At 42.6% G+C, this 12,389-nt stretch overlaps 1 protein-coding gene across 5 annotated transcripts in view; it reads left to right on the top strand.

Annotated features, from left to right (window-relative positions):
* The window catches only part of MYOCD (myocardin), a 95,552-nt gene extending 83,402 nt beyond the window's left edge, over positions 1–12,150 (top strand). For all 5 annotated transcript variants that reach the window (XM_046677887.1, XM_046677886.1, XM_046677885.1 and 2 more), the window contains 4 exons: positions 641–784; positions 1,807–1,935; positions 4,065–4,122; positions 6,192–12,150. In XM_046677887.1, coding sequence (XP_046533843.1) covers positions 641–784; positions 1,807–1,935; positions 4,065–4,122; positions 6,192–6,763 — 903 coding nt within the window. In that variant the 3' untranslated portion in view covers positions 6,764–12,150. The remainder of the gene's footprint in view (positions 1–640; positions 785–1,806; positions 1,936–4,064; positions 4,123–6,191) is intronic.
* Positions 12,151–12,389: the final 239 nt, after the last annotated feature.

Raw genomic sequence — 12,389 nt, 5'->3', positions numbered from 1 at the left:
GATGCTCAGTTCTAATGATATTGATATTATCAAGAAGAACTAACATTTGTACAGTAATTTGTGGTTTACAAAGCACTCCTGGAAGACGTGAATGCTTACATGATAAAAAGATAAAGAGCAATAATATTGGATAACATTACTGATCTGTACTTATGACATTAAATGCTGCATAAAGCATTTTGAGGGGGGAGGCAGCTTGATGAACGGTTAGAAAAGTCTGGGAAGCCTTGCCAAAAGGGTTGGACTTAATGAGAAGTATAGAGTTAAAAAAGAGAGTCAGGAGAAGGGCATTCCATATGAAAAAAGATACGGGGGTAGAAGGTACGGGGCATGCTGAGGGAAGCTCATGTTGGGATTAGTAGAATTTAAGCTTCCAGAAGGATGTAATACTTGACTGTGGAGAGTCTGGAATACTTATCCTGGTTAGAAATGGAGACCCTATGCTGTGGATATGTGGGAGCCATGCAAAGTTTTCGAGCAGTGGATGATATGTACCAAGCCAGATCTGAAACTGTGGTAATGGAATTTAGGCAGGTTTGAGGCGATAAGACCCCAGGGCCAGGACCAGTAGTCTCAGCAAAGGCTACTGTCAAGTATGCCACTAGTGTTCATTTAATGCTTTGCTTCTTTCTTTCTACAGAACTCAGGGGCACACGAGGGCCATCCTCCAAGCTTCTCTCCCCAGCCTTCCAGCCTCCACTCCTCTTTCTCTGGAGCCCAGGCAGACAGCAGTCATGGTGCTGGGTGCAACTCTTGTCCCAAAAGCCCAGGTGTACAGCAAAAGGTAGTCACCTGGAAAAAGGTTTAAACTTGGCATTGACTTTCCCTCTTCTCTCTTCTGTGGCTCCTCTCCTCCAAATGATGAGGTTCGAAGGCAGAAATAAATGACATTTTAGATAAAATCAAGTCTACTTGAAAAGGACTGAAATGGATGTGCAGATATAAGTTAGAGTATTCCAAAAGGTATTTCCTGGGGTCACCCCAGAAGTCATGATGACTAAAATGGCCATGGTATGTTTGTGAACCAAGATGGCGAACAAACCAGTTTTAGTAGAGTTGAAGATTGGAATAAGGGCATATAGGAAAATAAAGTTGGAGAAAGAGGAAAGTACTGGATTCGTGGAAATGACAGGAGAGGTACAGAAAGTTGGAGTTACAGTGCAATAGCTCTGCAAAAAAAGAAGGGATGATACATATCAGCAGGTGGAAGAATCAGGGATGTGAAGGATCCAGGATATGGGGAGTTGCAAGGAGCAGTGAAGAGATGACAAGAAGGAGGCAAATATGAGATGGCTATGAGACAAAAGTGCTACATGCCACCAGTCAGGGCAGGGCGTCCTTTGGGGACAGAGACCCTGAAATGGTGCAGGCACTCCACAGAACACAGAATACACAGGACGGGTTCACAAAGAGATACTCCAGCAGTGCCTCCAACTCTCTGCAAATACACTCAGAAATGAAACGACCTGGGTGATAAATTACTCTGGAAATTCCTGAGTTGATGGACTTTATCGGACTGGACTCTGTTGCTTTATTTCTGTTTCTCATCTCCCTTTCTCCTAACAGACAGGGTATACTTTAGGAGGGGAAATGAACCTGCGAGGTTCCCATCCTAAGATGCCTCCAGCAATGTGTACATAGTGATATGTAGTCTTGTTAATATGTTGGAGTTGTTTTCTAAGCCCTAGCTGTTTTTTTCCCCTTCAATCAATTATTCCAAAATTTGGCCTTCTGGTTTCTGAAACAGAAGCAGTACCATTTCTGACCCATGAATTGATTGTCTTTCTCTGCATTTTACCCACACAGATGGCTGGCTTACACTCTTCTGATAAGGCAGGACCAAAGTTTTCAATTCCATCCCCAACTTTTTCTAAGTCAACTTCAGCAGTTCCAGAGATAACACAGCCTCCGTCCTATGAAGATGCAGTAAAACAGGTAACTCCATGACTTGTTCTTCATAGCAGAATAGACTTGACTAAGTAGACATTGTCTTACATGATTCAGCTTCATGCACGTAGATTCTGATATGAGTGTGTCTGGTGCCTCCCCACCCGAATGAGCAAAGTGTCTAGGCGCTAATTGTAGAAAGGTGTTGTGTGTGTATAAAAGCTATGTGAGGCAGAGAGAGGAGATTGGGCTGGGCACCCAGATGCCTGGACTTAGTGCCAGCTCGGCCACTAGCCAGCTGCCACTGCCAGTTGGGCAAGTGCTCAACTTCTCTTGTATAAAATAGGGCCAATATCTACTTCGTAAGGATTCTAGATAATGTAGCACTTACCACATAGTCCAGGGACAGGATAGGTACTCAAGTATACGAGAGCAATTGTCAGGGTGACACTTTCTAATGTTCTTCCTAGCTTCAAAATTCAGTGATCCTGGCAAAATATTGATGGCCGTGCAGCCTGGGTAATAACGGAGGCTCATTGTATCCTTTGTTTTCGCTCATGTTTGGAAATTTTCAAAATAAAAAGTAGAAAAGAAAAGAAAAACAATTAATAAACTCATATTTCAAATGATCTGAGCTTGGATAAAGTATTAGAAGGACCTTCATTTGTGCTCAACTTAGAAAAGAACATCTACATCCGTTGCTGCATCCTGGTATCCTGCAGATCAAAATCAGCCTGCAGTTAGGTTTCGTTTGGCTGAGAAAGCGTTCTAAATATCAGGAGATCTTAGGCAAAAAGTGGGGTTTCTCATTTATGAAAAATTAGGGAATCTGGCAATACTGGAGCCTCATTTCTGCCAGACAACAGTTTCCTGAAACAAAGTATCCACTGCCTCCTTGAACTAGGCATATGTTCTACGCTCTGCCCCTCTCTCTTGTTCTGTAGTTGGCTCATTTACATTACCTGCCAGGCCCTGTGGGCATCTAATGCCTCCTGGACTGGCACATGACTCATTCTTTGAGCAGCGTTCCGTTTGTATTGACTACTGATGCCTGTGTTTATTGCACTGGGCTCTTAGAGGAGGGAGACAGATACCTGCCTCTGTTCTCCCCCCTTCCTTCCCCTGGTTTCTGTAAGCATCAACTGATCCTTCACAGTCTCAAAAGAAGAGGGCTAAGCAAAGTGGATTTCCATAAACGAGACTACTTAACAACTCAGATGAGCCAGAGGGGAGTGGTGTATACCCTAAACGGGTCAACAAGTTCCACAGGCTACTTTGATGAGGAACCAGGGAAATGTGAGCCACGTTCTTGGGCCAACACCCAAACAGGAGGCCGATCCAAGTCACTTCAAAGTGAGAAAAAGGACCATACTACCTGTGCATTAAGATGCCCTGCTTCTGAGATGGAAACCTCTCAAACAACTGAACTCACTCTGAAGGCCTCTGTGCTGGGAGCATTCTGCCTTCCTCTCCCCTTCGCTTGTTATAGTAGATTGTTTCATTCAGTAGTTTTCCTATCTAAAATTAATACTGTTTTAATCACATAAGGTCCAAAAATCTTTAGCCAGACACACCCATGTTCATAGCAGCATTGTTCATAAAAGCCAAAAGTTAGGAGCAACCCAAGTGTCCATCAATGGAAGAATGGATAAAGCAAATGTGGTCTATACGTACAATGAATATTAGTCAGCCTTACTTAACAAGGAAGGAGATTCTGACACGTGCTATGACATGGATGAACCTGGAGAACATCATGCTCAGTGAAATAAGCCAGTCACAAAAGGAAAAGCACTGTATGAATCCACTTATCTGAGGTATCTAGGGTAGTCAAATTCATAGGACGGAAAGCAGAATGGTAGTCGTTAGGGGCTGAGAGGAGGAGAAGGAGGAGTTAGCATTAATGGGTACAGAGTTTCAGTTTTGCAAGATGAAAAAAGTTCTGGAGATGGATGGTGGGGATGGTGGCACAACCATGTGAATGCAGTTAATGCCTCTGAACTGTGTGCTTGAAAATAGTTGAGATGGTGAATTTTATGTTGTGTGTATTTTACCACAATTGGGGGGAAAGCCCTCACCAAATCTAGTTTAGAAACCTGTAGTGCTGCTTCTAATGATTTTCCGCAGAAGAGGTAGCCACCTTATAACTTCTCTGGTCTTCTTTGGTTAATTTACAACAGCAAATGACTCGGAGTCAGCAGATGGATGAACTCCTGGATGTCCTCATTGAAAGTGGAGGTAAGACTGCCCTGTGTCTTGTCCCTCAGGAGACTGCACCTGCACGTACTCTAGGGAGTGAACCATTAGGACCAAGGTCAGATGCTCATTGTAAGTCAGACCAAAAAGCCATTTATGGGTAGAGGGTCACTTCATCTGAGCTCCATGGCCACATTTAGAGCAGATAAAAGAAGCCATAGTGGGTGATTCCTCATTGCCTTTGTTCCTTTATCCTGGAACATTTTTCACCAGTCGTTTTAATAGTTTTCATGTTTCACTTCGGTCTTTGTTTCCCTAAATGTCGTCTCTTGCTACACCATTTCTCTCTGCTGTTCTATTCCCAATGTCCCTATCTTCTCAATTATAAGAAGAAGAAGAAAGCAGATAAAGCAACTTTTATGCTATCTACTCAAAATGAAATTCCGTTAGCAATCTCCCACTGGATGATCCATTCATGATTAAACATCATTCAAGCTAGCTACAAAAAATGACCAACATGCCCTTTTTGCCTCCTTTTAAGTCATTCATTTATTTATTTAAAAAAGATTACAGAGTATGTGCCTAGAATTTGAGAGCACACAAATGAATAAGATCATGTAAGGAGAATATATAGGTAAAAAGGAAAGGCCTCAGGTCTGAACCCTTAAGCAACAACATGTAAAGTTTCCGAGAAGGAGCGGCCAGGCACTAGGCTCAAGGCTACACCAGACAAAGACTCCACTTTCATGGAGTTCACAGTCTGGTTAGAAAGATGGACAACAGCAAGTGAACAGGCATTTCTTCCATTGCAACAAGAGGGAAGAAGGAAAAATGGACACAGGTATATGTATCTTTATACATTTTCTCATGGAAAGATGAGAAGGTTCATATCAGACACCCTTATGTTTTTAATGAAGTATGTGGCAAGGTCAGCAAAGAGTGACAGTGCAGGAGGGGAACATGGGAGATTGGAGGAAAGAAGAGTGGTTATGAACCAATCATGAATGAATTGAGTTTTCTGGAGAAACACAGTAGGGTTGCAGGGCAGCGCTATGTGCCAGTTGTAGGCTTGACATCATGAATTTAAAGTGAAACCGGTCAGCTTCATTGTGTAATTTTTCTCTTGTAACATCCAGCTTATCCAAGGCAGGCTCAGAGAAAACACATGATAAGATCTTTCAGGTGTGGGATTTTGCCAAGGGAATATCATGAAAGGAGAAAAAAGCCAGGGGCTTGAGAATATTTATAAGAGAGTAATTATAGTGGTAGATCAGAAGTGAAAGAAGTAAAAACCAGAAGGCGCTGATGGGTGGTGATAAAATAGTAGTCAGTAGACTGGAGTGACCGCAAGTAGCTGAGAAATTGCTGTCATGGAGTACTTAATAAGTGAGCTGGAGGAATGGGAGGAGATGGACAGAGAGTGGGAAATTTTGCTTGAAACTGAGCTTTCAGAGGGATGCAGAATTTGGGAATGATGAGGCCCAGGGTGTGTCTAACAGAGTGGGAATGGAGGAAGCGCTGGAGTTGAGGGGGATGGGCTGTCAAGGTACTGAGAGGCCAGCTGGACAATGGGTTACTTCTGCGGATGCTGAAGTCACAGAGAATGACAAGAGTTGAAGGGGAAAAAAGGCAATAAACCAGGGAATAGAGTTTTCAGTGGATGATGAGGAGTGACCAGGAGACTGGGAATGGGGAAAGCAACATGACCCCAGGAACCACGGAGGAGTTATAAGAGGGAGGCAGTGTGTCAGAAAGTGGCAGTGGATGGCACCTGATGACTCATCTTCTGGCTCTGAAGTAAATGAGCCCCATGGAGGGAGGGGTGTAACATAGAATGTAGTGTCCTCAGCAAACAGCCAGGTGTCAGTGAAGGAGCAGGTAACGGAATCTGTTTTGAGAGTTTGATAATCACAGAGTGGAATTCCCAGAAAAGGTCTGGGGAGAGACCAGAGGAAGGAAGAACTGAGGTTATATAGGGCAGTTGAGGGAGGAGACTGGGTGATGAGCAATGACCAGAGAAGCGTGGCCATCTCCTGTGTCTAAGTGTAACTCATTCATTCCAAGGATTCATATTGTGTGATTGAACAATTCCCATTGTATTTTGCCAACAGAAATGCCAGCTGATGCCAGAGAGGATCATTCATGTCTTCAAAAAGTCCCAAAGATCCTCGGGTCTTCCCGAAGCCCTACTGCTGCCCTCCCCAAGCCCTCGGCGTCCTTTGAACACACGTCTTCGGGAGGCCAGCTCCCCTTCGATCACTATGGCACCGACAGTGATGAGCACCTTGAAGTCTTGTTAAATTCCCAGAGCCCCTTAGGAAAGGTGAGCGATGTCGCCCTTCTAAAAATTGGGAGCGAGGAGCCTCCTTTCGATGGGATAATGGATGGATTCTCTGGGAAGGCTGCAGAAGACCTCTTCAATGCACACGAGATCTTGCCAGGCCCCCTTTCCCCAATGCAGACTCAGTTTTCGCCCTCTTCTGTGGACAGCAATGGGCTGCAGCTAAGCTTCACTGAATCTCCTTGGGAAACCATGGAGTGGCTGGACCTCACTCCACCAAGTTCCACACCAAGCTTTAACTCCCTCACCACCAGCGGGCCCAGCATCTTTAACATTGATTTCCTGGATGTCACGGATCTCAATTTGAATTCCCCCATGGACCTTCACTTACAGCAGTGGTAGAATGCCTGATGCAAAAGTGCTAAGGAAGACCAATAGGAATTCCATGGGACAAAGCACACACCCATAAATACTTATGTTATCCAAAGGAGGAGGAGGAGGAGAGGAGGAAGAGGAGGGAATTAAAAAGAAGTAATGGAGACTTCTGTGACACTCAACAAGAACAAATAGGAGTCTTTTTTTATATAGATAATGTAATATTTACCAACATTCAGTAACTGTTGATGATTTCAGCAATACATTCAAAAATATACTTTCTCAGATCAGAATGCCAAAACCAAAATTCTTTCACTGCCTTTTCAAACACCAGTATTTTTTCTAGCCCATAATTTTTCTCAGGCATTGTTGGGGCATAATCTCACATTGTAAGCTCTTCTCATGAATTTATTAGATGTACTGTGGAAAGAAAATGTAAACTCTTTGGGGAGTACAGGGAAGCCTGTCTGTCAAGGGTTATGGAAGACATATCCATGATGGAGGCTGCTTCTCATCTCTCCATTACCTGTCTCTCAAAATAGAAGTCAGGCCCACCTTCAGTTAGGGAGTTCTTGAGGCAGTATAGAGGGACAGGACCAATACATTCCCAGGAAGGTGAAATCAACTCAGTGTCCCTCAGCCACAAGGCTGCCCATTGGAGTGGTTTCCAATCCTGTATCCAGGACTCTGTGTGATCACTGATAACAGCAGATCTGCATTTGGTCCAGAGAACCCCACCCAGAACTTCTCTCTTTCTTAACCAGTAGCCGAGTCACTCCCACTGTCTCTGCGGTGACAAGCATTGAGAAACAGGGGAGAACCCTAAAGCCAAAATAAACCTCTTGCTGTAGAAGGTTCTCTAACACAACCCCCTTTAGTTCCAAAGACCAGAGATGACCACGTGAGCAGATTGGAAGGATCTCTCTAGCTTCAGGAAGCCAAATCAGGGATAATTTAGATAGGACTAGAGAACATCGTTTCGCATATCACGGGAATAAATACCTTGGGTTACTATAATAGGATTGCTTATGGAGGGTCCAACTTCTTTTTCTGCGTGGGGGGGGGTCCACCTCTGTTTTTCTTTCTCCCGCTCTGCTTTTCTTTCAAGATACCAATCCTCTCTTCCTCCTCTTTTGAAGATCTTTCTTTTTCTGCACCAACAGTGGGAGAAGAGGACTTCTCAGATCTAACAAGCTGACATACTCCCAATAAAGCCATAAATTCAAAAGCTAAAAGTCTGGGTTCTCCTGGAGAACTCACTGACCTTATGCATAATTTGCTGAAACAGGAAGTTGAAAGAATGTCCTTAGGAAGAAACTGGTGACTTGGCCCATCTGTCACAAAGCTCATTCTACCCTCATTTGATTTACAGCAATCATTGATTTGTGTTGCTCTGGGGAAATTGGAAATCATTCTATTGTAAAGATAAATATGAATTATATTTACAAGGAGAGAGCATTTTAGGTCTGGGTTTCTGAAAGAAAACACAATTGCACACTGAAAATGATGGAAGAAGAAAAGACGATTGTCTCATGCATTCCTCATTACCTCTCGTGCTTTTCGTGCTTTCGCTGGGAGTTGAAAAACTCAAATTACATGACAGTCCCTCTAAAGCTCTCTGTGGCTCCACCCACCGTTTTATATACAGTGTTGCATGCTGTAGAAAGTAGCTACTGCTGTTTTTTTTTTTTAATTTAAATCACTAAGGCACTGTTTCTTGTTTTGTAAAAAAATGTTGTTCACTGTGCACTTAAGGAGAAAATAACCAAAAACGTTGTGATTTTAGAAGTTCTTTTTTTGATAAACCAAAGATTTAGAAGTCATTCCATTGTTAACCTGTAAATGTGTGTGAACACGGAGTGTTTTTGGTGACTGTGACTCTGAAAGCTGCCAGATCTTACTGGGGCAGTGGGGGGGAAGGTGTATGTATATATATATACACACACATGCAAATGGGTATAGATGTATACATATGTATATGTATTTGTGTGTATGAATGTACACATAGAAATACACACATATGCATATGTATATATAGACACATATGCATGTTTGTGTATTTTGAAAAGCAGTGTTACAGAGTTCTATACCAAAAACCTTTAAGCCTCAATCTGCTGTGAAATGATATGGCCTTTCTCACTACAAGTTCCTGATTAACCAACCAGACTCCACGTTGCCTCTCTGTGTATGACTAAGGGCTCCAGCCCGATGACTCACAGCCACTTGCTTATCATCAACATGCTCATCTTGACAATGAATATGGACGTGAAACGACAGAGGAGCTTCACCATTAGTAGCTGGAAACAGTAATACAGTATCTTATAGAAGAGCATAAAAGGAACATGAAAATCGTTTTTACATTCCTTGATCTGCATTGTGCTTTAAAAGACCCACCTGGTAAATTTTTCATTTTGCTTTTATGTTAGTCATCAGAACCAAAAATCTAGAGGGAAAAATTACCAGTCTTTTCTTTGAAGATGAAGCGATGGGGAAGAAAACCTTATTAACACATTCCTCACATTTGTTTTATTCCTCAGATATTGAAGTTTTATTTGGATTTTGACAAAGCTTGCTGGTCAGTACATTTTTCATGTGCCACGTTGTGCAATCTGTATGTTATTTTTTTCCCCTTACTTCCTTTGGAAAACAAACTCACGGTGTCCCTACTCTGAGACTCTGGTCTGAATGTTAATTATTACTTCCTTTGGTGTCTCTATCAGAAGGACTCACTCGGTTAGGAGGCCTCTGCACTTTGTCAGACTGTGCATCTTCATTGGGGTCTTTTTAGGATACAATCTGGGACTGACCTTCACGCATCACAGTAGACAAACCATAAGATGGTTCCTGTTTGCTACTGTAAACCAACACACTCAACACAGAGCAGACCCAAGGATTATTGATCTCGACCTCCTCTCAGAGTCTCCACATACTATAGTCATGCTATCTCTTCATAGATCAGATGTGAGATTTACGGGATAAAACTGGGGATAATTGGGAGAAAACTGATGAAGTTGGCAGCTCCCAGTGGATCAGATAATCCATGTTAATTCATCTGTCTCCTATTGGGGATTTTTATTTTAAGTTCTCTTAAACTCTTCGTTGTGTCCTCTTTTCTGGTGACAAATTGGGCATGACTAAAAGATGTACAGATGTACTAAAAGATGTACAGTGACTTATGGAGATAGCCACGTTCACATTTCTTAGTGCTCTTAGAGCCTAAAAATAACCACATGTGGTTTTCTTAAGACTTCTGGAACCCCCATGGTGAAGCAGACCTGAAGACATTTGCAGCTATTCCCAATGCTGCTGTGGTCCTGTAGGTTCATACTTATCCAACGGAGTCAGAAAATTCATTTGTGCAATGCTTTCATTATCCAGTGCTCATTAGTGGTGGTCCTGCTTCTAACAATGTTATTGAGTTGACACACATTCTATTATAAGGGAGAGAGAGAGGGAGGGAAGAAGGAAGGAAAGAAGGAGGGAAGGAAGGAAGGTGGGATGGAAGGAAGGAAGGAAAGAAGGAAAGACTCAAATTCAGAGACAGAGGAAAGGAGAAAGGAAAGAGGGAAGGAAGAAAAAGAAGGAGGAAAAGGAAGAAGGAAAAAAAAGCCCCCAAATTCCTTATGAACCTCTCAGTTCAACTCAGACACTGTTTTATGAAAAGTCTGTTACAAATTTTCAGATGAGAAGCTGTTCTGAACAATGCAATGATTGCACCAGTAAGTGAGGAAACCAAGAGTGTCTCCACCTGAATTGTCAAGAATCTGTGAACTGGCAGCCTTTTGCCATTCAAAACATTTGTGTCCAATCTGAAAAATAAAAATAAAACCTATCCCAAGCATTCAAGACAGTCTTTTTCATAAATTATTTATTTAAAACTCTATCAGCTCTTCTAGAAATGGATCCTGGTCTGGCTGAACCTCCTGCATCAAATTTACTCATAATGGATAATTACTTGATGTCTAACCTGTGCAAAGCATGCAAATCCCCGGATATCCAATACCAAATTGACTCAGTACAGTTGATTCCGATTTTGAGTGACTGGGAGTTGCAGTTGCTGTAAGCAAGAACATGGGGAATCTCCCAGTCCTCTAATCAGAAACTCTGTAGCGCTGCCAAAAAAAAAAAAAATAAAAGAGAAAAAAAAAAGGATGGTCTTCGTTTTTCCAGAAAGGAGAGTGGAGAGCCCCTTTTTAGCTAAAAGCTGTCTCCCACACTAACATTCTTTTTTGTCTCTCTCTCTGATCAAACAGCAGCTCTACATCCCTTGGAGTTCTTTCAATCTCCCACCACTTAAGCATCTGTGAGAGCTTGAGAGTTTGCTTTCATTGCCAGATTCTGAAGCCCCTTGAAAATCGGGGAAGGGTGAAGGAAGCATTTTTTTCTCTTCACCCCTATTCTCAGTCTTCATAACAAGCTCTCTAGACAAAAGGGACACTTACTGGTGGGGAGGGGTGTCCATGGTGAGCCTCCTTTTTTTAGGAGAAAATCTGTAGAATGTGGAGGTGGCGTGGCCTCCCTCTTCAGGTCTTTGCTGCCTGTCTCACAGTGGGAAGCCCACAAATGCTGACATACCACTTGGTATCAGATTTGAGAGAAGTTGGAGTGAAAAGAATCTGGGGTCTTCTTTTTCCTATAAATCCAGTATAAACCAGGAGGGTAGTTCAGATGCTGAAATTGCTAATGCTTTATTAGACAGATGACATTAATAGACACACAGGGTCAAGATCCTGGAAGAAGATGGTCCTATGGTTCTGAGAGTTGCGCAGGTCACGTTAAGGAGCTGGGTTTGATTCTAGAATCCACATTTTCAGAGGAGCCCTGGCTAGGTTGAGACTTTCCACGAAGAGATTTTAAGACAGGAAGAGATCTGGGAAGAATTTTTCTATCATCTGTCAGGGAAATTGTAATAGGGCTCATTCAGTTCAATAACGTATGAGTAAGTTCCCTTCTGATTCTGGGATTTGGTAATTTCTTTCATGGAGTAAGACAAACTTCTGAACTTGTTTTGTGCTTATTTTAATCCTCTGCTCCCTTCATGGACACTAGTAATGTGAGTTTCCTGTAAGTGGTTTCCCATCTCTTGGGTGTTTGTGGAAAAAGGGAGAACAATGATGGGGATCCTGGCTGCTATTCTAATGTTTTCCAAAGGAAGAGAACCAACACTGCTCCCCAGAGTTCCTCTCCAGCGGGCCTCCAGTGGGGAAAGAGGGCGATGCATTGCTGGGTGCTGGAAGTCCTCCCTCGGTGAAACTCCAAGAGGCTCTTTGTAAAGAAATCAAAAGACCAGGCGGACGTGCTCTGCAGGGCCCCTTTGTTTGTTTTCATATTGGTCTCCTTTGCTCAACTATACAGAACCAGAAAGAAATGTGGGTTACCAGGAAGAGAAAAGAAGCAATGGCTAAAATACCAAAGTTGGCATGTGTTCTTTTAAAAAATATATATATTTTTAAATAAAATGTTTATTTTAAAAACAGGTGTAAGCTTTTGTCTTGACTGTCTGATGTACCAGGCAGGGTGCTATGCCCTTTAGGTGTGTGACTTCCTGTTATCCTCACAATGGTGCCATCAAGCAGTATTATTGTCATCCCCATTTTGCCCCATATGAAAAAACTGAGGTCCAGAGAGGCTAAGTAAATTGCTTAAAGTTACA

Source organism: Equus quagga, chromosome 11 (genome assembly GCF_021613505.1).
Source record: "Equus quagga isolate Etosha38 chromosome 11, UCLA_HA_Equagga_1.0, whole genome shotgun sequence".
Classification (NCBI taxonomy): domain Eukaryota; kingdom Metazoa; phylum Chordata; class Mammalia; order Perissodactyla; family Equidae; genus Equus; species Equus quagga.
This window is presented reverse-complemented; position numbering and strand designations above follow the sequence as displayed.